The 25897-nt window shown below is 39.6% G+C and overlaps 1 protein-coding gene across 7 annotated transcripts in view; it reads right to left on the bottom strand.

Moving 5' to 3' along the window:
• Nucleotides 1-1561: 1561 nt before the first annotated feature.
• Nucleotides 1562-25897, bottom strand: part of LOC129746332 (facilitated trehalose transporter Tret1-like) — a 64472-nt gene continuing 40136 nt past the window's right edge. For 5 of the 7 annotated variants that reach the window (XM_055739932.1, XM_055739933.1, XM_055739935.1 and 2 more), the window contains exons 3-6: nt 18268-18791; nt 17997-18202; nt 2368-2963; nt 1563-2306 (exon numbers count right to left, since the gene is read on the bottom strand). In XM_055739932.1, coding sequence (XP_055595907.1) covers nt 2015-2306; nt 2368-2963; nt 17997-18202; nt 18268-18791 — 1618 coding nt within the window. In that variant the 3' untranslated portion in view covers nt 1563-2014. Of the gene's footprint in view, nt 2307-2367; nt 2964-17996; nt 18203-18267; nt 18792-25897 lie in introns of all 7 variants that reach the window. The other 2 variants (XM_055739931.1, XM_055739930.1) reach the window with 1 other exon arrangement.

The raw sequence follows: 25897 nt of genomic DNA, 5'->3' as shown, positions 1-25897 counted from the left end.
GTCGGACTTGAAGTCCGTAGAGGAGAGATCAGATTTTGAGTCGTAGAGAGGAGAGGTCGTAGAGCATTTGCTGAGAAAGAGAATTTGTTAAGGGTATTAAGGTAATAAAGAGTATGACTCAGTGGTTTAAGTCGTCTCATTGTACCCAGTAAAGGGTGGTACGGTCAAAATTTGGTCAAGGGAAAACGCGTTTAAATCGGTGAAATCGTTTATTTAAAAACTCAAATTAAATTTCTTTTTAAAGTTTAATTAGTATTAAATTCAGGGAAAATATTCAGTTAGGCTTCCGCTTTTCCAAATCCGAATTGCCGGGCCTTACGCTTAACCACTGCCATCAGATTTTGTACAGCCACCTTGTCCACCTTCTTCGCCGCAGAAAGCTAGTTTTCCTTGAACTGCTGCTCGTCCTTAGCAGTTTTTTTTTGGTTTTCATTAGGTTCTTTAGGAAGCTGCTTGTAGTCGGCTTTGATGCAGGTTTCGTTGTACATTACCACGCAGTCAAACATCGTCAGCATCGTCGTGTACCGCCTCCGGGATCGCGATTTGGCCGTCGTATTTTGTTTATCATCACGATTTGGAGTCACTACCTCCTTGTAAGTCGATGCACGGTTGTAGACGATACACCCAGCTTATTTGCGGCATCTCGGAGAGAGAGGTTAGGGTTTCGCTTGAAACTAGCAGCAACTCTCTTTGTCGTCTCAGCGGCTTCCGGTTTTCGATTTCCCCCCGATCCAGACTTCCTGGCTGTCGACAAACGTTCCCCAAACACTTTAACTACATTTGTAACGGTTTATTTGGCAACTTTTAGCGATTTTGCCAGCTTTGCGTACGAGTAGCTCGGATTTTCGCGATGCGCAAGCAAAATTTTGATACGCTGCTCTTCTTCCTTAGACGGCATTATGACAACTGAAGAGTGAATTCCAAAATCAAAATAGGAGCAACATTCTTCACACACACACACCTTCAAAATAAGGGTTGTCAGATTTTTTAAATGCAAAATTGAAAGAAATACATCAAATTGATATTGACCAAATTTTGACCGTATCACCCTTTAGTTCCCTCACATAATCAGTTTGATTCCCAGGAAGGTTGCAGCATAGTGGCTGCCTTTTACTCTGCAATTGAGCCTGCAGCGAGCTAAGCATCCCGCCATACATCTGTAAACAGGTGGAAAGTTTTACAACTCTCAACTGATAAATTATACGATTACAGTCCTGTTTCTGACTCTTAACGTTAGTCATATTATATAACAAGTCCGTCACCGATCAATCAAAGGTAAAAATAGAGCATACATGTAGACTACAAAGGATAGGATATCGTAGAAGCTTGGAAAACCGAGGTTCTACTGTTAACATTTTTCCACACGAGGGTGGTGAAGTACTTAGACGTTCTTTTCACAGAAAAAATCTTGAAAACAGTTTTTTTTTATCTTTTAAACTTTGGGGAAATATATACTCCAACCTAAGACCTTTAATCATCTTAAACTGCATTATTGAAAGAAAGTGATATTTCAAACCATATAAAATGCTTCTTTTAAATACTGTTATAAATAATTTGTTTATTTACGGTTAAATAATGAATGTAAATAAATATATTTCAGAAGCTGCCGTAAAAAAAGTTTTTATAATCGAAATGTGTTCCAACAGATTTAAAACAACTCTTACTTTTACAAATCTAACATCTATTCCTTAATCGGTACAAAGTGAACTGAAAATATACGTAAGAAATTTATTGATATTTGTCATACAAAAATACAGTTTCAAAATGTAATACTGTTCTAGCGTTGTATCGTAGGGCTACTTGTAGCTGAATAGCAAGACCCATTTTCTCGTTTAAGTACTCCTTCATTGTTACAGTATCAAAGTTTTGTAAATACTTTTCTCCTCAATTTTGACCGCAGTTATATTTTATAAAGCAGCGTAAGTACACTTATATCTGAATGTTTTGTCCTTCGTACTGATAAATTTTAGCAAAAACACATAGAAATATACGTTTCGTATCACGCCTATTCGCCCTAAGCTGTTGTTGAATCCCTGCGCAATTTCAACATCGACTCCATTTCGGCCATCCGTATTGTGCTGGGACTTTTGATCAGGTGATCGACCACATTGGTTCGCGGAGAGCTGCTCTCCTGGACATGCGTTGAAGAACGCTTCTTACTGCCGGCGAAGTACGCCTCGATTTGAGCGAGCGATTTGCCGTGCGTTTCTGGCAGGAAGAACAGGGCAAAGAAAAAGCCAATCACCGAAACAGCCCCAAACATCCATTGGGTCGCATGGGCACCGCCAAGTAATTCGTCCAGGGACCTGAAATAAACATAAATTTAAGTCTTATGGTTTTTTTTTGTCAGAATAAGTTCCACACTACCTGTATCCTTGAACGGCAATAAACATGAGAACGTAAGCTAGAGAAAACGAGATCGAGTGGCCGATACCTCGAATGTCCGTCGGAAACAGCTCAGCAGTCATAGTCCATGGGATGGTCAGCAAACCGATCATGGAAGAGCAAACGTACAGCAGCAATCCAACCACAGGAACCCACGTCAGCGTAGTGGTGCCCTCTTTGATCCAGTAGGTGAAAGTTCCGGACGTGAACATGCAAATGGCCATTCCGGTGCAGGAAACCATCACCAGCAACCTTCGACGGAAACGCTTCAGCAGCCAGGCATTAAACAGACTCATCAAAAACCGTGTCATTCCGACAAAAATGGAAGCCGTGAAGGCGTTCACCTCGGTCCCGACATCCTGGATAAAGGTGACCGCGTAGAACAGTGTGATGTAAATTCCACTGTACTGTTGGATCAGGAAGAACCAGAACAGGATGATCAGCGGTTTGTAGCCGGTAGGTTTCAGGAAACCCCGAAGTTTGCTTTTGTTGGCACCCATGGTACGTTCGGCTTCGCGAATTTTCGATTCTCGGTCTTTGAGCAGTGCGTTCAAGTGCATCTCGGCCAAAGGTGTGTCCTGCAAATTAGAGAAATTTAGAAAACGTCCATCATCCATCAGAAAATAAGATATTATGAGAAAGCAATTGTTGTAGATCTCAGAAGTCGAATAGCATGATATAAAAGAAGCAAATTACTTATGACAACGTTTATTCTAAGATCGACGTAAAAACTAGAGTAGTAGGTAGTAGCTGGGCGCGCAATACAATCAGTAATCCAATACCGGATATCCAGGCGGGATAATAAGCCTAAGCGTTACAACTTCGCAGGGTTGTACACTTTATTGCAGTTCCAAGGGGTCCAACACCTCCCCCTTAATTGTAGAAGTACGGGTTGTACCTCTCCGGCATCCGGCGGATACGAGTTGACCGCCGAAGAATGCTTGATGGCCTCGTTCGTTGTCGGCGTTGTGGTGGAATCGTAGCCGATGGTGCTGTTTGTTGAACCTCAGGTGTTGCTGGATCTTCGCCGAGATCGAAGTCTTGGAGCAGGATGTGCAGAGGCAGCTTGACCTCCGATGCAGCTTCTTCCGGGTAGGCTTCGACTTTGGAGTCCCCCCGAGCACGGAGTTGGTTTGCATGTGACTTGATGAGCCGCTTCTTTTCTTCCAGCCAGACGTTGTAGTTAACAGTACCGACGCGTTCAATAATGGTACCAATCAGCCAGACGAGCTTTCCTTGAATGAAAATGCTGGCGTAGACAGGGTCTCCTTTCTCGAACTGTAGCTTTTGTGCCCCGTGCCTTCGGTTAAACTGCTCTTCTTGGAGTTGGTTTCGTTCAAGTGGTTTTGTTCGCTCTGAACCTGGCTTGAGCAAGTCCAGAGTTGTACGGTGTTTCCTTCCCATCAAAATTTCAGCAGGCGATAGACCATTAGGTGCTGACTTGTTGGGAGAAGCACGGTAGGCAGCCAAAAATATTTGCAGTGATCGTGTGATGGAGTTGTGTGTTTCAGGCATAACCTTCCTCAGGCTCCGTTTAAGTGTGTCCACAAACCGTTCAGCTTAGCCGTTTGATTGTGGATGATACGGCGCAGTTCGAATGTGCAAAATGCCCAGGGAATCGCACAGTTCTTTGAAAAGGCTACTGGAAAATTGCGTCCTGTTGTCGCTCACGATGGTTTCTGGTAGGCCATAGCGTGCGAATGTTTCCACAAGCAACTCGGTAGTCACTTGGCGGAGATCGATGAAGTTCGAAGGATTTCAGGCCATTTGCTGTAGGAGTCGATGATCACCAAAAAGTAATGATCTTCAACTGGGTCCGCGTAATCTATGTGAAGCCGTTGCACAGTGGTGCAGAACATCAATCTAGCTGTACGAAATTAATAGCGCCCAGGGATGAAGAGATAGATATTTGATGTCTTCAACAACATTGTTCAGTTTTACAAGGAGCATATTCTAGTATCAAAATTTTTGCCGAGGGGTCCACCGATAGCGAGATAAAAATGCTAACTTTTTTGTTTTTCAAATTAGGGCTTTGATGTCTTCGACAAAGTTGTTTATCTGATAAAAATACATAAGTTTGTTGAATACGTCAAAGTTCTATCACATCACCCTCTGGAGTTACAGTCAAAGTAAAAAAAATCTCTTGAAAAAACAGTTTTTGATCCTGACACGTTGTGTATTGAATAAAATGGTTTGCTGTCTTTGAAACAAAGTTGTAACAAGTCACGATATACATTTGTCTGATACATTATGATGTGTTTAGAAGTTGCTGAAGCTCTATAGAAAGCATTTAGTGTATTTTATTGGCAATTTTGGAAGACTCGCCCATCGAAAAGTGCACATTTTCGCAACACCCCCACGGTGTGCCAAAATACGTTATTTAAAATAAAAAATGACCACCAAAACGGCACTCGACATTCGAAAGATATAGTATTCAGGCATCTATCCTGAAAATTTGGAAATGTTTCATCGGGCTTTTTTGAAATTAGAGCGATTTTAAATTTCAAGTCAATTTGCATTAGATTTCCAATGGGGCTTTTCGACCTTATGTTCTATGTCCATGGAATTTTCTGACTACACATATTTTATGACAATCACCCAGTTCAATGACTTTATAGAAAATTTCATGCCCGACAACTTTGTGGAAGACTGGAAAAAGATTTGAGTTGATCCTGAAAAGTTATTGGCAATTTTCTAAAACTTTATTAGACTGATTGAAATTTTTCCATGTTTCTTAAGTTTTTTTTTCAATTCCGCTTCACTTAAAAGCGAATATCTTTCCAGGCGTAGTTTGAATTGATTTTGGGTCTTCTACCATTTTTTTTTTCGTGCTTAAAATGTGCTTAATCGAACAAGGTAAATAGCATAATATTGGTTTAAGAATAGTCATTTTTGATTACCTTCTTGGATTCAACAATAAAAATAAACAATATTTTTTTATTTAAAATTATAAATCAACACAGATGACGACTGTTATAGTCCACTACAGCATTTAAGAGATGATCATAGAAAACTTCGATGTATCGGGGGTTTAATATCGTTTCCCACGTTTCTGAAAAATCATGATGAACACTCTCCGAGGCTTGCTCTCCGAATACACCCAGCGATTTTTCGGTGTATTCGCAAAAATCCTTTACATGGAATCGTAGAATGTGGAATTTGAAAGAGTTTGGCAGTTTAAGTTGATTAAATAATTTGATGTTATTATACTATAAGGCTAATGTTCATAACTATTTCTAAAATACCTTCGAACACCGCCATCCTTGAAATGTTTAGAATTGGACTGCTGTCCCAGAGAAATCACCGACAAAGTATCGTAAACTGGGGAACTTTGATCACTTTTTTCATTCATTCATTCATGATCATTGATTGCAGTAAATTCAAACGACATCGGTGGTTATAATTAAATGTTTTTTTACAAAACCAGATTTCAGTTATTTTAACTTTTTACTTAGTTAATGATGATTATCTGCAAAAATTTCATGTTGATCAAAGTTACCCCGGTGATCAAAGTTCCCCCAGTTTACGGTAATTTTAAAAGAACCATCTCCACCGTCCATTACAAATTTTAAAATTAGTTCTTCATCAGTCATATTTCGCGTGTCTCGATTCTTTTGAATAATTTCTTTTACATCGACGCAGTATACTACGGGTGCTTCTTTGATGCTTTCGTTTCCTCCCATATCACCCATCTTCTTGATTTCGAAGAAATCCTTTAATTGCCGGTTATATGAGCCTAACTTTTCTTTAAGATTAGGCTCAAAATTGATACCCATTTTACGAAAGTTTCGTGTAATACTAAGGGTTTTCCTCACGCTTAAGTTGTTGTCGACTTTCATTTCGAACACATTCTGGGCAGATACAGGAGCAGTTGGTTTCAAAGAGCTGTGAGCTCATATGATGACTATTACCCATAGATTTACTATTACATACACATTTGTGCTGAAAATTCTATCCCAAACAACTTTACCGAAGACCCAAAAACGATTCAAACTACGCCATGAAAGATATTCGCTTTTAAGTGAAGCGGAATTGAAAAAAAAACTTAAAAAACATGGAAAAATTTCAATCAGTCTAATAAAGTTTTAGAAAATTGCTAATAACTTTTCAGGATCAACTCAAATCGTTTTCCAGACTTCCACAAAGTTGTCGGGCATGAAATTTTCTATAAAGTCATTGAACTGGGTGTTTGTCATAATATATTTGTAGTCAGAAAAATTCATGGTCATAGAACATAAGGTCGAAAAACCCCATTGGAAATCTAATGCAAATTGACTTAAAATTCAAAAATCGCTCTAATTTCAAAAAAGCCCGATGAAACATTTCCAAATTTTCAGGATAGATGCCTGAATACTATATCTTTCGAATGTCGAGTGCCGTTTTGGTGGTCATTTTTTATTTTTAATAACGTATTTTGGCACACCGTGCCCCCTTTTTTGGGATTATTTTTGATGATAACCGAAACCATTTCTATTTGAAATTAGCGTGGAAATCGGTGGAACTAGTAGAGATTTGACTGATTGAAAATACACATTTTATGTAAAAATTACTTATTTTACTTAAAGAAAAAACGTTAAAATATTTAAGTAATTAATAAAGGGTTGAAGTTTTCTTTTATATATATTGTTTGATTAAAAGATATTTAAATTCGATTTTTTAAATCATTTAAACCCCAAAAAAATGAATGGAACTTATCTGTTAAATTTGGTAGAGCACTAAATAAGTATTTGATATCACTTAAGTGAATAATAGAATTTTGCCATTACAATATAACTGCTTGAAATGGTTCCAAGTAACTGTATCCAAGTAACCAATCTTACAAGCAACTCACTTTTGTCTTTTCGTTGAGTCATAAGTTTTAATCGAATTTAAATGCCTTTTAATAAAACAAAATATATAAAATAAAACTGCAACATTTTATTAATCAATTAAATGTTTAAACGATTTTTCTTTAAGTAAAATAGGTAATTTTTACAGAAAATGTGTATTTTCAATCATTCAAATCTCTACTAGTTCCACCGATTTCCGCTCTAATTTCAAATGGAAATGGTTCCGCTTATCATCATAAATAATCCCAAAAAAGGGGGTGTTGCGAAAATGTGCACTTTTCAATGGGCGAGCCTTCTAAAATTCCAATAAAATACACTAAATGCTTTCTATAGAGCTTCAGCAACTTCAAAACCCATCATAATGTATGAGACAAATGTAGATCGTGGCTTGTTACAACTTTGTTTCAAAGACAGCAAACAATTTTATTCAATACACAACGTCACGGTGCGCCTCTGGACCGTTATTATAAAAAAAAATTGTCCATCAAATCCAAGTACGGGGCTCGATTCCTTAGGTCATTCTGCACCTCTGGGTAAATTTTAAAAAAAAATCCCTAGCAGAAAATCCGAGAAATCTTGATTTTAAGGTTTTTGTTGAGAAATTTCAAAATAATTCATATTCAAATTATTCAATATCATCAAAAAACCTCCAAAAACGTCAAAAAAGTGGTCCAAGTCATTTCCAACCAGTATGTATTTGTTGCCGTTGATAAAATTATGATTATTTACAACTGACTTAACTCTCCAAACATGGCTTAAGTGTATTATAAGTATGGTTTATTAGGGGTTTAAGTTTAGTTTAAATTATTGTTTCCGTGAAGTTATGGGGGAAAATGAATTTCAAATCAGTGGTGCTTTTATTGGTTAGTAGGAAAAGGAAACAGTGAAATAGTAAAAAGTAAAAGTAAACTATAAAACAGCAATACAACTAAAAATAATGAATGGAACATATTAAAAACTCAAAACTAACACATATGGTTGCTGTTGTAATCAATCAAAGAGTTTAAAAAACGGTCGTTATAAACCTTTGATGATTTGGGAGCTTTATATCGCTGCCAAATCACATCAAAATCAGCATGTACGGATTCGGAGGCTTGCTCATTGTGAAGCCCAAGTCCTCTTCCGGCTTCTCGACAGAAATCCGCCACATGGTACTTTGTAATGTGATATTTAGATGTGAATGGAAGATTCAGCTTCTCCCAGCTGCTGGCAAAATCTGCAATAGCCTCCTCAAACCCATGCTCGAGTTTAAAGGAAAAGCATTTTGCATACACGTTTTTGAAGTTATTCAGAACCTGAAAATCGTAATATTTATTAAAAACTTGGTAAAGTTTATTTAGTAGAACAACCAACCGTAACGTAATCTGAAAGTTCAGGGTTGTCTGCCAAACAATTGGTAGCATCCAATAGCGCGTGGCAAGCTCGGTACCGTGAAACCGTACGTCATCTGTTGGTGTCTCACCTGTGCTTGTTCCACCCATAAGTCTACCCAGTCTGGTGCTTTCTTCTCAAGTGACTTAAAAATTGTATTAATAATTCCAAGCGTTATATGTAACGGTGGAGGCGGGCAAAGGTTCACGATTTTGTCTTCATCACTACCCGAGACCAACGGGGCATTCACGCAGCTTGCGAAGTTCTTTCCATTCAATTTCTTTTTTCTTGTGCAATTTTCGTTTATACTTCCTTTGGTTCTCGCGGTTCCGTTTGCTACACCGAGCTCGCTCTTTAAAGCCTCACAGTATGGACATGGATTCTTCGAAGAGTGGGCCATTATACCAATTATAATATTTATAATCTTGAGGTCCCCAGCAACCAAGTATTCGAGCTCGTGTAATTTGAGAAGTTTCGTCCAAACGGGGGAAATATTGTCATACTTTTCAGCGAGATTTGGTGAAAGTGCAATGATGAAAAGCTTCTTCACGCCGCCATCCTTGAAGCCAGCCAGATGTTCCATTTGCGGAGAGATCACAGATAACGTTATCTTGAAGAAGCTCCTACCCCCATCAATTCCTATTTTCACCACAAAATCATCAACAGGTGGTCTTGAACGTTTGATACGGTTAATGAGTTCCGGTACATCAGTGCAATATGCAACAACATGATCTGACGAAGGTGCTACATTTCCTGTGATGCTGGACAACTGAACTACATCAAACAAGTCTTTAAGCTGCCGGTTCATTTCAATCAATTTCAACCGCACTCCAGATTCTATATCGACTCCAGAAGCTCGAATACTTTTAATCACACCTAGATAATAGATAGATTATATAAAACAACCATTGTTATGAATAAAATACTAATTACCCATTGTTTTCCTCATGCTTAGATTGTTTTCGCCTTTGACCTTAAACAAATCATCTGCACGTAGTTTTTTGGGAGGTTCTGGACAAGTTGAAACTTTCTCGAATACAGACGGTCTTCCACGAAGATTTCGCAGAACACATTTTCCATCTTGATGGATAAAATATTTTTTTTTTTTGGATTTTTTAAATCAGGTGATCAGTGATGGTTTGAATCATTTGACTTAATTTTGAATCATTTGCTTATAACTTCTTTTGAAAACATTTTTCCCAGAAATGATGTTCTAAACTTTAGTAGAACTAGATCTTAGCTGCAACTTTTGTGACCAACACAAACCTGTATCTCTTATGCCTTATGAATGAGAAATCGAAAAGTTTAAATTTTTGAGCAATGATCGTAATCACAATCATTTGGATTAGTGGGTTGGATTAAATCCTACAATTCATACCACATTGAAGATACATATTTATGACATACAAGAAAGTTGTAGCTTAGATCTGTATCTACTAAAGTTTAGAACATCATTTCATGGAAAAATGTTTTCAAAAGAAGTTATAACCAATTGGTACCAAATGATTCAAAAATAAGTCAAATGATTCAAACCATCACTGCAGGTGATTATTTTAAAATATAGTTTTACCTGGTGAATCTGGCTTTGAACGCATATAGTCAGCTACTGCCGCATCCGCTGAGCTTGACGAGGGCTCTCCATTATTCAAAAAAATGATTTTCAAATTCGACGCTCGGGTGGATTGAGTGCAATGGTGCCTTTTTCCTCTTCCGTATTCACTGTAGCAAGTTTTACAAATTACCACCGCTTTACACCCATCAATGTCTTCTGTGTCTGGACTGGACCTGGGTCTTCCGCGCTTGAGTTTCTTGGGTTCAAAACCAGGCAGGTTGCTTCTGCCCTCATGTATACCGGCAGCAACACAAATCTCACATTTGCACATTCCTTGAGATCGCGTGATGATTGAATTTTCGAGCTTGTAACTTCGAATCCTGGGGACCCTTGTACCGCCCTTGCTGAACTCTCCACACGACGCGCGACATGTTCCGCAAATGACCGACGGATACAAATTTTCTCTGGATTCAAAATCTTGGAGAAATTTTCGAATAACAACTCTTATACCTGCACTTATCGGTCGAAGCGACGATGTCTTAGAAAGGCAGAGTACGCAAACCAAATTTCTGTTCTTTTCGTGAACATCCATTTTGAGGACAAAAATTGACGTTGAGAATTTGAAGTTGAATCCTTTTGATTTTTCAAAGCCCACTTGTGTCCCCGCTTTTGTGCCGGTCGACTGTTTCGCTGGTCATTCGCTTGTAGGTAGTTTCAAGCCAATGATGATTACAAGATTTATTTAACCTTAAACCACTAATAAACCATACTTATAATACACTTAAGCCATGTTTGGAGAGTTAAGTCAGTTGTAAATAATCATAATTTTATCAACGGCAACAAATACATACTGGTTGGAAATGACTTGGACCACTTTTTTGACGTTTTTGGAGGTTTTTTGATGATATTGAATAATTTGAATATGAATTGTTTTGAAATTTCTCAACAAAAACCTTAAAATCAAGATTTCTCGGATTTTCTGCTAGGGATTTTTTTTTAAATTTACCCAGAGGTGCAGAATGACCTAAGGAATCGAGCCCCGTACTTGGATTTGATGGACAATTTTTTTTATAATAACGGTCCAGAGGCGCACCGTGAACGTGTCAGGATCAAAAAACTGTTTTTCCAAGAGATTTTTTTTACTTTGACTGTAACTCCTGAGGGTGATGTGATAGGACTTTGACGTATTCAACAAACTTATGTATTTTGATCAGATAAACAACTTTGTTGAAGACATCAAAGCCCTAATTTGAAAAACAAAAAAGTTAGCATTTTTATCTCGCTATCGGTGGACCCCTCGGCAAAAATTTTGATACTAGAATATGCTCCTTGTAAAACTGAACAATGTTGCTGAAGACATCAAATGTCTATCTTTTTATCCCTGGGCGCTATTAATTTCGTACAGCTAGATTGATGTTCTGCACCACTGTGCGTTGCCAAGGACAACTTGATTTGGGCCAGGATGACAGCAAAGTTTTAGTATAGGAGCCTTCGCGACAGCAGCGCAAGCTCGGCAGGATCGTACGAAGTCCTCGACATCTTGGTCTACTCCAGGCCAGTAGACGTAGCTGCGCATCACCGCTTTCATCCGGGACAATGGTGAAGAGCCTTGAGAATCTGTTGCTGATAAATATGCGGAACAACAACTCGATCTGCTAGCATGAGGCACTCGCGAACCACAGATAGTGCATCTTCGCGAGCGTAGAATGGACGAATAGAATCTTCAACTTGCTCCACTGACTTGGGCCACGATGACTGGACGAATTTGATGACTGTTTGAAGAATTTTGTCCTTGATTAAAGCCGCTTGTAGATGCTTGAAATTGATTGGTAAAACGTTAATTGCCGCATCGATCGTAGCAGTGATTTCTCCCTCTAGATGAACGGAAGCAATCATAAAATCTTCTTCCGGTTTGATTTTGGTATCAATGAGCCGGGAAAGCACGTCAGCATAGCCAAAGTCATCAGTCGAAATGTGCTTTATTTCGAAGTCGTACGACAGAAGAATGAGCGCCCACCGTTGTAGGCGATTGGTGGTGTGCACAGGAATCCCTTTTTTTGAAACGAATGCGGCGAGCAGAGGCTTGTGGTCGGTGTGCAGGGTGAATTTTCTACCGCAAATGAAGCGATGGAATTTGGTGACTCCGAATATTAGCGCCAACGCCTCCTTTTCTACTTGGCCGTACCCTTGTTCAGCCTTGGTGAGTGATCGAGATGCATGACACACGACTTTCACTGACCCATCGTCGTATTTATGCATTAAGCAAGCGCCCACGCCGTAGTTGGATGCATCTGCAGCAACAATGGTCTCCACAGCAGGATCGTAGTGAGCAAGCAGTAAATCAGAACGTAGAAGGATCTTGAACTGCTCGAAAGAATTCTGACATTTTTGGTCCCAGTGCCATTTGGTGTCTTTGCGCAGAAGAGCATCGAGTGGATGGCGAAGATCGTGCATGTTGCGAACGAATTTCCCATAAAAATTAATGGCACCAAGGAAAGAACGCAAACTGCTGACGTCATGCGGGGGTGGCACGCTACAAATTGCTGCAGTCTTTTCCGGATCAGGCTTGATTCCTCGCTTGTTGATGATGAAGCCAAGGTAGTGTATCTCCAACATGAAAAAGGAGCATTTTTCGATCCGCAAGGTAAATCCCTACTCCTGAATGCGCTCCAGAGCCTTGAGAAGGTGAGAGCGACGTTCTTCCGGTGCCCGGCCATGGACAAGCACATCGTCGAGGTAAGTCTCAACCCCCTCGAGTCCTGCAACCATTACGTCGACGATATTCTGGAAGGTCCCAGAAGCTGACTTCACACCCGGTGGCAAACGATTAAATTAAAAAAGGCCACGATGTGTGTCGATGGTGAGAAATTTTCGCAATTCCCTTTCCACAGGTACCTGCAGGTAGGCGTCCGACAGGTCAATGTGCGAAAAAATATTGCTCCCCGAAAGCTTGACGAAAATCTCTTCAGGAAGAGGCAGCGGATGATGGTTGGGCTGGACGGCACTGTTCAGGCCGGTGGAATATTCTTCTTAACTGCGACTATAGTTGCAGTCCAGTCCGAAAACTCCACAGGCGAGCTGATGCCCAACGACTCTAGGCGATTTAGCTCGAGCTCGATCGACTGCAATGCGGCAAACAGCACAGGCCTTTTGGCTCGAAAAACTGGTTGAACGTCTGGCATGAGGTACAGCTTTGCTTCTGATTTATTACAGCAACCCAACGAATCGGTGAAAAGATTCGGAAACGATATATGCAAACTCTGCACGTCCTCCTGCGATGAACTTATGCGGTGGCAAACCATGCTCAGGGAGACGTCCCACAAGTTGAAGAGTTCGATGAAGTCGAGGCCTAAAAGATCGAGACCGTGAATATTGGTTACAAACAATTTACCTGAGCGTTGAACTCCTCTGAGCAATCGATTTCTGCCACTAAGTCCAGGGGATGCCCCGAAGCTGTGCGAGCATGCTGCGATGGTGGTTTTTTGGTAGGACGTCCTATGCGATTCCAGCTAGCCTCCGAGATGACGGTGATGTCGGAAGCGCAGTCTAACTCGAGCTCCAGTGGGACGTTATTGATTACCACTGGCCACTGATACATACTTCCTTCGGTGATGAACAGCAACTTGCTTGACGGAGTATATGCCTCTGGTTTGCACTGGGGGCTGTTTCAATCTCCTTTTCTTACCAGGATTGGACGACACACACTGGCAGTACCATTCCTTGTGACCGACTCGTTTTTAAATGGTTGTTTGTTTTGGTTGTGATGATGGGGCGATGGGGCTTTCGATGAGTGCTTGAAGGTGTTCATCTTCTTGGAACTGTCCGCCTTGTAAGTGATTGCGTTCACCGAAGCACTCTCGCTCGGGGACAACTTGGTGGGGTTTCCCAGGATCGAGGTGTCTCTCCGGAGACTGAGAATACGATGGCACTCGGCAGTAAGGTCAGACAACGTCATTTTTTTACTACCTTCCAGTTTAGCCAGCAGTGATGTTCGTATTTCGGCGTCTTGCTTTGCGTGGAGACCACAAACAAATATGAGGCACTTGAAGTCATCAATCGAACAAGCCGAAATCTTCACAGAATCGGTTAACTTTACCTGAATAGGCTAGGAAGCCATCAGATGCACTTTTGCTGAGCATGAGGCAGCAATATCGCTTGCAAAAAGTTGATGTATGTGCGCCGAATAACTCCATGAGTTTTTTCACTGTGTTTGTAAACTCCGTGTGGGTTTTGTCGTTCAGTTTACGGAGCAACAAACGAACTTTAGCTGCATCGTCCAAGCTTACTGCATTGACCCGAAATGCATCCTCATGACGACTGAACCAATTGTCGAAAATGAGGTTAGACTCCGGATCGAAGTGGAATTCTGTAATGGATATTGCCAAAGATTCCATCCTGGCATCGGTGATTATTGCTGCTGAAGCCGTTGCATTCCACGACAATGCCAGCTCGGTGAGGAGTTTTTGCTGGGTGTCCATCAGGGTGACGAACATTTTCTTGAATTCCTCATTCATTGTTTAGCACGGAATGTTATTATTGGTGAATTATCACTGAGCCTAGGATTCAATTCACACTCCTCGTCGCCAAAATGTTGTAGATCTCAGAAGTCGAATAGCATGACATAAAAGACGCAAACTACTTATGACAACGTTTATTCTAAGATCGACGTAAAAACTAGAGTAGTAGGTAGTAGCTTGGCGCGCAATATAATCAGTAATCCAATATCGGATATCCAGGCGGGATTTATAATAAGCCTAAGCGTTACAACTTCGCAGGGTTGTGCACTTCATTGCAGTTCCAAGGGGTCCAACAGCAATGACAACTAAATTTATAGGAGAGTGCGAAGAAACAGGCGTGGCACAGTAGGCACTTTCGTGCAAGGTACTTCAAGACGGTATCTTGTCCAATTTAATCTCGGTGACTGGAGCAGCTAAATGATCTTGACCTGGCTGATGATGTAGTTTTGCTCGCTCAAAGCTATCCAGATACGCCAAGCAAACTCAACGACCTCATCGAAAGCTCCAAGGCAGCAGGACTCAAAGATCGGTGGAATTCAACACTGAAAGTCTGGTACTTTGGCTGTGTGGTAGCGGCCTATAGAATACTGCCACTGGCAGTGGTCGGAAAATCGCTCAAGAAAAGCAATCAGGAATGGTTTCTAGCTAGAATGATGCTACCTCCGAGTGCTGTGATACGCACGTGGTAAAAGTACCCATTGAATATATGTCGAAAATCAACACTAACTTGATACAAGAAGATATACCATGCCCCACCGGAGGCTACCGTTGCTATTCGTCACGTGGCTAATCGACGGTGATCGACATACTTGGTGATACATTTTGAACGTCGCCCTCTCAATCATCCCCGAACGTCTATCCTCGCATCATTGTTGATAATGCTCGTTATTGATAGACGATCATTAATGTTTCAAAAGGAAAAATCTGAATAAATACCAGGACCACATGTTCAAAAAAGCTGTAGCACATGCTGGACAGTTCATTGCGGTTACCTAGTCATGATTTTGTCCTACTAGGCAAAACGAAAAATAAAAAATCATCTGATAGCCTACATAGATCGCTCAGAACTGATACATATCAGTTATGATCCTAAAGGTTGAAAGTCGTTAGGGGAAGGAAATCAGCATCGAGACGTTCGTTGCTGATAGTCTGCGTCCTTTTTTACCTCATCATGTATCGCAAAAGTGTTTCAAATACAGAAGCGTCGTTGTCATGCATGATTGTTTGTATGATTTGGTTGAAGAAGGAAAATTTGACTGCTTTGATTTTTTGGCTCTGAATGTAGTCAAGCATGGCTCAGTGAAAATGATTGATTTTCAGAAGCATGGCCACTGGGATACTGGTCCAAGTCATACGAGACGACTAATCCAATACTTCTCAGATATGTTAATCTCATTTTTCTGTCTATTGGAAATCAATGAGGTTGTATCTGGGAGGGGGTTATTTTTATCGATGGTTTAAAACTTCAAATCCCTAAATTTGCTCAAGAGTTTGATAGATTTAACTTATTTGATTTAATCTTAGAATAAGTTTTTTTTCAAGAACTTGAATGCTTACTTGAAAAAAAAACAACTTATTCTATGCTCAAATCAAATAAGATAAATATATAAGACTAACAGATTAACAGAAATATTACGAAAATAGCCCTAAATCTGCAACGGTTCTCCTAATTTTACGGTACCATTCCAATTTTATGAAAATAAATAATCATTTACACTTACATGATCATTATTTTTGTGAAAATTCAAAGGGTCTACAAAGTTTGCCGGGTCAGCTAGTGTACGTATAATTATTCATCTTAGTTTAAACTAAAGTCTTTGTAAGAAAGGCTACGAACTTAGTCCCCAGATTTATATATGGTTTCATCATACTTCAGTACCATCTTTTTTTAGCACGTGACATACCTCTGAACCGATGCATCGCGATGTTTTAGAAATCAATACCATCACTTGCTCTTAACGAACTCCGGGACAAACGAAAAATGCGTCGGAAATATGTAAGTATACCTAATCAGCTTTGAAACGTAACTCTGCGTAATAAGGAAAGCGTTTACCTTTGCTATCTAGTTTCATCGCGGGAGTCTAATTGCGATCCGGTGTTATCTCTTGTAATAAATATGCCTCTTTTCACTTATCTTGTTTTAACGATTAACGGATCGATGGAGAAGCGTTGGGCTGGGCAATTCCCAAATTCTCAGAACCAAATCATCAATGTTTTTTTTTGTTTGGGGATGTTGTGGAAAAAGCTCTTACAATCTACTGTAGACTGAGTCGATTTGGGGTCATTTTTGAATTTCTCAAACCCTGGGGTCTTAAAAGCTTCGTTTTGGTCCAAAACTCATCCATGATTTTTTGCAGAATTTTTAAGTAACGTTTACATGAGTAAATTTGAACTATTAAGTTTGTATGGGAAAATTGAATATTTTGTACTGAAAAATCAACATCATTTTTGTTTCGCCACCGCCCGTGGCGTAGAGGATAGCCTTCAAGTCTTCTAAGCCAGGGGGTATGAGATCGAATCCCGGTCACGGCATACATAGTACACTTTCGGTGGGTTGGTGGTTATAGCATTTGTAGGATGCTAGCCATCAAATCCTCGAAAGATGTACGCTTAGAGTTAAGAAAAAAAAAGGAATCTCTTCGAGGAAACATCATGTTTCATTGAGATCCTGTATGTGTTTGTGTTCGTTTTTTTTTTCTTCTGTGGAACCCAGCTTGCTGATGGTTTTTGTGCCAATTTATAAATTCCTTCAAGGAAATTTTCCGCTGAACAACTTTGTCGAATATCATAACTTCATATCTTTTTAGACAAAAAAAGTTATTAACTGTTCAACAGGTGTATGTCTTTTTGGATTGATAAACCATGAATTCAATTGACACCACTGCTTGTGCCCCACGAAGTATGGAATGAAAAGTGGTCTTGCAATACTTCTCTAGGCACCCAGCAGTGGTGTCAATTGAATTCATGGTTTATCAATCCAAAAAGACATACACCTGTTGAACAGCTAATAACTTTTTTGTCTTAAATGATACGAAGTTATGAAATTCGACAAAGTTGTTCAGCGGAAAATTTCCTTGAAGGAATTTATAAATTGACACAAAAACCATCAGCAAGCTGGGTTCCACAGAAGAAACAGAAATGATGTTGATTTTTCAGTACAAAATATTCAATTTTCCCATACAAACTTTAAAGTTCAAATTTACTCATGTAAACGTTACTTAAAAATTCTGCAAAAAATCATGGATGAGTTTTGGACCAAAACGAAGCTTTTAAGACCCCAGGGTTTAAGAAATTCAAAAATGTCCCCAAATCGACTCAGTCTAATAGTCTAGTCATACATACCGTATGATCGGGCTGGGGATACTTTTTGTACAGGAAACGAAGCGACCGGGCAGCATCTTCAATACGGCCCTTTGAAACCAACCAAACCGGAGACTCCGGTACGAACAGCTGAATCAGTATCACCGGCAGCACGGTGTAGATGATACTGGTCCACGCGACAACACGCCAGTGTAGGAAGGCACCCTTCGTATATGCTATTACCATACCTAAAAAAGAATTGACAAAATTGTGGTTATTTTAATCTTTCTTATAAGTTTCAATCAATCCTAACCTAGGGAAGCAATGGTTGGTCCGGAAGAAATAAGCGATCCCCGCATATCGGGCCGGGATACTTCGGTGATGTAGACGATGGCCGGGCTCATACCCATGGCACAGGCAAATCCGGTCAGCACCCGTCCGACCATTATCATCGTGAAGCTATCGGCCAGGGCAATGATGATCCACCCGATGACGCAGGGCACCGTGGCCAGTTTGATGGTATTCAGCCGGCCGAGAAACTCCATCACCAGGCCGGCGAAAAGCGACCCGATCGGAACCATGATCACGATTATGGAAGCAATCCATGACGATTGTGCCTTGGTGATCCGCAGCTCACTGCTGGGATCTTCGAGCTGAGGTATTTGGATGGCCGAGAATGCCAACGACACGCCGATGACGATGTGAAATGCTGCGGCGATGATCGAGGAGGTGATCTGCGGTAAGGCCGACCAGATGTTGGTCTCGTACTTGCTGAGCGACTGGCAACTGACTACGATTTCGCAGAACGCATCGTCTTTCCGGTCCGTTACGGTCTCTCTTTAAGGTGGTGGGTGGAAACGGAGAAAAATATGGTAAATCAAATTGGTACGGTTGAAGATAAAGCATGAATGAAAATTGGTAATCTCGTATCTAAATGTGTCATCAATAGTTTCTACAGTTCTGAGCTAATAGATATGCGTCATGATGCTAAGTCATCATGCTAAGCTTGTAAATTTTCTGCTTGTACAAGCGGGGAAAAACTTCATTATTTATCACTTTAAAAGGAGTTGCGATGTTTTAAATCATAAGCTCACACTTAAAAATTAAGTCATCAATCGCGATCATAGCTCTTAATCGGCTTCCGGATCACGTGATGGTATACAAACACGCGTATGGACAAAGTCGATGACCCGTGATTGCAGACTTCCATACCAAAAAAAATCCAGAAATCACGTGTTAGATCATCTTGTATCCCACAATGATAAACAAAAAAGTGTGGCACCCCATTTTGCTGTGAGTCATTTTGAAATTCCTCAAACTGTATCAAAAGCGCGTAAAGCCAAAATGTCACCTATCCTAAAACGACGGATATATGTAAATATATGCTAAGCACGACGCCCGGAATCAACAGCGATTAAGCGCGAAGAGGTGTTGAATCTCCACCGGCACGTTCTTTCTATCTTAACTCGTTTCGCCAGCCATTATTAGGTCATTAGAATAGGTGTTGATAGGTTTTTGACATTTTCGATGGTTCCTCCCGGGGTGTGTGCTTTTTTTCGAAACGCGGAAGTAAAAAGCCCATTAGCGGATGGATTAACGTCCTATTAATAAAAAATAGCTTTATCGTTTTGTACTTTTCTGCCACTAGTGGTTGCAAACTTTTGCTATGGTTGGTTATATGTATTCGAAAATTCGAAGAAAAAAAAAACAAACTCTCACCAGATTTCTATGAATAGCAAAAGGAATAGGAATAGGAATTGGAATTGTTATTCAATGGGATATTAGGAACAGGAATAGGAAAAAAATAAACATTTAAAATTTCACTAACCTCAAAAAACCTCTCAATTCTCTCAATTATAAAAATATCAATATCTGACAGAACAAATATATAAATCGCTCTTATTGATTAACATAAGTAAATATTGAACACAACGCATGCATCGGTAAAATAATGAAGTGTGACTTGTTTTTCCCGTCTTTACTCTATCAACATTGTCATCTCTCTGATTTGCAGATAAGCAGTTCAATTCATTGAACGAACGGTTTTATCATTTACAGTCAATAAAAAATACACCAAACAGATAATGTGATTTACGATGGGACGCGACTAGCCATTCTACTGGTTGCTTAATTCAAGGTTGCCCCGTTGATATAATCAGCAACATTAGTTCATACCTGATATTGATTGCTATCATCTACCTAAGCAAGTACCTCCAAACCAAATGCATTGACTCGTTTCAAGTGTCATTATCCGCTGCTCGTGATTGTACGGGCGCGTTCCTGAACTTGATATCAGTTTATTAGCACAGACCGGGAACTTCATCGTCACGTGCAAAGTCTGGTGGAATGATTGTTTAGCCGATGATGGGTGAATCGGGATCAATCTAATCTAATGTATAAAAACAATTACGTAGGAACAAATTTCTTAGGAATAATTTTCTAGGCTTCTTAATTTTTTATAACATTTTTTCTATCAAATAAATGAATAATTTTTAATTATAAGTTTTAATTCGCATTACATTTTAAAAATTTCAACACATTACATGAACACGTATTTTCTTGTGTTTTAAAGATATGAAAGTGAAATAAACATTTGGATTTGAGTAATAAATTTTGCAATCCTGCTTCACTCTGATTGTTACATTGATTCCCAATTTTGTAATTAAATTTAATTGGTAATTTGATATCACGATTTTAATTTTATCCGCCAACTGCATCGTTGATATAAGTCGCGAATGACATAAACAGCTATACTCGAAATAAAAAAAAGTTTTAGACTTTATTATTCTTCCGATGAAGCTCATACCAAGTGATAAATAATAAAATGAATAGAGTTTTGAAATCTATCATTAAACTTTTTTAATCAAGAGATTTGTAGATGGTGGTGGAGTTATTAAATAATTTGTGAATTGAATTTTGCATTTAACAGCTCGAATCAGCATTTTTACTATCGATTACTTCATAAATTCTTCCGCAATGTTTGCACATGATGGATTACCAATAACGAACTCCTTAAAGTTGCTTTTTATGTTTAAAATATTATGTGTTCTCTAAGACAGTATATGAAAAAAATAAAAATTACTCAAAAGAGCCCTCGTGAAAAATTGCCCCCAACCCCCTAATGGCTTAATCCGGCGCTGATCAGAGTAGGTAAATTTGGAAATGTGTAGGAAAATTGACGTAATTTGACACATGTTGGCATCTTCATATAAATACGATACACAGATTTTTTGACAAATTTTCAAAGTCATCTGTTTTTGAACTTATTCTCAATTTCAAATTAACGCAAAATTTCCGTGATAAATTAATATTCACTAGAAAGGCAATTTCATACCGATTCTAGTGAAGATATTTAAAAAAAAATGTTAAATTTAAAATAAAAAGTAAACCTAGAGAATTTACGAGAATGCTTGCGGTTTTGTTTCAAAATAGACATAGTTAGGAAGGTACAGCGTTTTCGCCACAGATAGCAATGAACCCATTACAGCGTTATGTCACAACGTTTCAAAACAATTTCTTGATATATTGCATGTAAATTTTACAGTTCATAGCGCACATTGAACAAAAATATACCTCTAAGTTCAGAATTTAAATCGCTACAATTTGGAATCGAAAATTGAACGAATAGTTATCAAAATATTATCAAAAGAAATCGTGACATCACAACGCGCCCCATTTTCACTTTTCTGGTTTGTTTTACTGAACCGTATTTTTCTGCTCTTCTATTCGATCAAACTTTATGAAAATATCAGAAAAGTATCAATTCATTACAACCAACAATTTCAATTTATTTAAGTGCGTTTTAGTTTCGTGAAGTCACAACGTGTCCTTTTTTTAAAACACGGTTTTGCAAAGCGTTGTGACGTCACGAAATTTTATGGTCAGCTACATGAAATAAATCAAAGAAAAATCATAAAATTAATGCTTAGTTTACTAAAAATGCTTGGAAAATCAACAAATAACTTGATTGATGGTGAAATATATCCATTCATTCAAAAAAAAAAAATAAGTGCATTGAATACAAACAAGCCCATGTAAGCAAACAAGGTTTTCAACACTCCGCACATCAATATTATTCGAAATTTATTTTTGCGATCACGTGAATGTTATTTTTAAAAAAAACTAATACTAGGAAAAACGTATTTGTAAAAGCGTTGAAATGTGTTTCTGAATCTGAAACTAGAGAGCCCAAATCAGCCGACTCATCAAAATCTTATAAGTTTCATGCTTAAATTTATCCTAGGTGTAGCAGAAAGTCCAATGCTAAATTTGGTGGATCGGACCACGAAGCTTAGAGTCTTAGAGCAGCCCAGATGATTCCGTGGTTCAGTCGGTCAAATGCTTTTTCGAAATCAACTAACACCAGCAGAAGAGAGTCCTGGAATTCGATGATTTGTTACAGTATGATTCGTAGCATTCATTGTGATGTGGTCCACACATGGTCGTCCGGATCGGAATCCAGCTTGCTCCCGTTGGAGTGTAGCGTCGATTTTCTAATGGATCCTGTTCAGGATCACTTTGCAGAGTACTTTGAGAGATCAAAGTTTTGCCTCGCCAGTTACCGCACTCGGTCAGGTCTCCTTTCTTCGGGACCTTTACAAGGATACCCAGCATCCAGTCGGCCGGAAATGTTGCAGTATTTCAAATGTCAGCGGAAAGTCGGTGCAACATTTGTGCTGACAAGGTAGGGTCGGCTTTGAGCATTTCAGCAGGAATGCAATCGATTCCGCTTCTATTTCAGCCAGCAAGAGCGCTTCCGAGTTGACGCCATTAATGCGACATACTGTTAGCGCTTCGAGCTGCGGGATCTGTTGGCCATTGCTATTTGTGACTCGGAAGAGTTGTTCAAAATGCTCATTCCAACGCTTGAGCTGATCTGTTGATCGGTCAATAACTGACCTGCTCGGTCTTTCAGCGGCATTCTTGCATTAGTCCTTGCACCACTGAGGTGGCGAGAAATGTCATAAAGTAATCGGATATCTCCATTGGCGGCGGCTTTTTCCCCCTCTTCGGCTAGGGAGTTTGTCCAGGCTCTCTTGTCTCGTCTACAAGCTCGTTTGACTGGCTTTTCCAGCTCCGCATATCGTAAGCGGGCGGCTGCCTTGGCTGACCCGGTACATGCCTGCTCAATTCCGACTTTCGCCTTTCTCCGATCATCGACCATCCTCCAAGTTTCATCCGACATCCATTCACTTCTTCTTCCACAAACTTTACTGAGAGTACCATGGTTCGTCGTAATAAAGGCATTCTTGATTCCACTCCATTGTTCTTCAACTGTCCCGTCTATCGGCAGCTCCGAGGCTCGGGATTCAAGCTGTTCGACGTATGCCCTTTTCACCTCTGAATTCTCCAACCGGTGGATGTCGTATCGACATCCGACTTTCTCCTCTCGATGCAATGTCTGCGCTTCGTTTGTTGCGGACATCAAGAAGGCTCCTTCTCCATTTTCGGCTGATGCAGATGTGGTCAATTTGATTTTCTGTTCGGCCATCTCGGGATACCCAAGTGACCTCATGTGCTGGTCGATGGGGGAAGAGCGATCCCCCGATCACCATGTTGTTGTTGCCACAAAATTCTACAAACAGCGCTCCGTTTTCGCTCATCTGTCCTAGGCCATGGCGCCCCATGATGCGCTCAAAGTCCTGATTATCGGAGCCAATCTTTGCGTTGAAGTCGACTAAGTAGATTTGAATGTCACCCTTCGGAATTCTCTCAATCACGCTGTTCAATTGACTGTAAAACTGCTCTTTCTCCTGCAAATCGGCAACGTCAGTTGGCGCATAACACTGGACCATAGTAAGGTTTCTAACCCGTGTTCTGAATCTGGCTACGATCATTCTTTCGTTGATCGGTTCCCATCTTATAAGGGCCGCATGGGCCTGCGGGATTAATAGGAACCCAACTCTTCGTTCCCGAGTAGCATGTTCTCCTCGTATGCCAGAGTAAAGCAGTACTTGCCCGGACTGTGTCTTGTGTTCTCCAGTGTTAGGCCAACGGACTTCGCTCAGTCCCAATATCTCTAGCATGAGGCGGCTAGCTTCTCAAGCAAGTTTAGCCAGCTTACCTGGCTGGGCAAGGGTCAAAACATTCCAGTCGAAAACATGTCCGTAGAATTTCCAAATCATAATAAGTACTGAGAGTGGATCTCTGTGTACTGAAATGTAAAATTTCGGTTAAATGGAAATTCCACCCATAAGGACTACGGAATAGCTAATCGTTATTCTGGCAGTCATCATTAGCTACCAACGAGGATTTTTCTATGGGTAGTTGGAAAATCGAGTTTTCTTCTTCTTCTTCTTCTTCTACTTCTTCTAACACCAACATGGCCAAAACTTGTATGCATCCTGGAAAATGAAAAACTTGCGTTCTTCATTTTTCTTTTCAACATAGTATCTGATATCATGCATTGCAGATACAACTACGGCCAGGCCAACCATGTGATAAAAACGCAAAAGATACAGGAACAAGGGAGAGATGAAGCGTGGAGTTCCCTGCCAAACGCTTCTTATGATTATGTAGGGTTTGGTTTTAAAGTGATAATGTTTAAAATGTACAGTAGACTGCCTCAAATTTGTATAGGAAATTTATAACCTGTGAAATATCATACGCTGCAGGCTCAAATTGATCCTGGGCCAAGTACAAGATCTCATGCCAAATTTGGGCCAGATCGGACCACGGGAAGGGGTCGCTCAACGAGTCTGAAGTTTGTATGGGATTTTGAGACATTTTGTTCGAGAGGAACATGAAAAACCAGTTTTTCGTCAATAACTTTTGTCTCCTTCGACCGATTTCTTTCAAAAACAAGTTTTCTTATAGCCTAAATTATGACAAATATTTCATCCCAAGGTTTTATTTCAATTAAAGTTAAGATAAAAAAGTTATTAAGCTTCAAAAATTGGCTAACTTTTTTAAGGGTGATATTCATCACTGTTTTAATGAGGCGACTAAATGTCCGACCAGAACACTCAATGTGAAATACATGCCGTTTCGTCAAATAATGACCGATTTTAACAATTGATGTTGCGCTCGATTGCAATTTTTGATGTTTTTCTGATATTTGTGTTTGGATGATATTCACTTGATAGTTTGGAAAGAAGTTAGGGCGGAAAAATGCTTGACAATTTAAATTAAAATTGCATAACCACAGGGGCTTAGGAACATGACTGGACGATTTGTGATGCCAATAAAAAGATTCACCCTCATTCTCTATCAAAAGAAAGCTACAGCTTATATAATAAAAACGTGAGAAAAATGTAAAAGGACCTCTTTTCGAAAAATTATTATTTTATTGGCATCATAAAGCCTTGGTCCATGTGTTTTTCGAATTACAAAAAATTGTTGGCAGTTGAGTCGCCCAAAGGTGGAAATATGTACAATAGACTGCCCCAAATGTCTATGGGAAATTCAAAACCTGTGAAATGTTATGCGCTGCAGGCTAGAATTGATTCTAGTCCTAGTACAAGATCTCATGCCAAATTTGGGCCAGATCGGATCACGGGAAGGGGTTGCTCAACGAGCTTGAAGTTTGTATGATATTTCGAGATATTTTGCTCGGAAGAAACATGAAAAACCTGTTTTCATCAATACCTTTGGTTCTCGTTGGCCGATATTTTTTCAAAAACGGTTTTTCTAAAAGGATGGTATTCATCACTGTCAATGAGTCGGGGCGGTCGAACATATTGACGCCTCATTTACAGTAATACCACCGTAAAAAAGTTAGCCCATTTTTGAAGCCAAATAACTTTTTTATCTTAACTCTTATCGAAATGCAGTCCTCGGATGAAATATTTATCATTATTTAGGCTTTTAGAAAAATTGTTTTTGGAAGAAATCGGCCGACGGAAACCAAAGTTATTGATGAAAAACTAGTTTTTTTTTATTGGCATCACAAATCGTCCAGTCATGTTCCTAAGCCCCTGTGGTTATGCAATTTTAATTTAAAT

Source organism: Uranotaenia lowii, chromosome 2 (genome assembly GCF_029784155.1).
Source record: "Uranotaenia lowii strain MFRU-FL chromosome 2, ASM2978415v1, whole genome shotgun sequence".
Classification (NCBI taxonomy): Eukaryota; Metazoa; Arthropoda; class Insecta; order Diptera; family Culicidae; genus Uranotaenia; species Uranotaenia lowii.
Note: the sequence above shows the minus strand (reverse complement) of the source record. Positions and strands in the feature narration are given on the sequence as shown.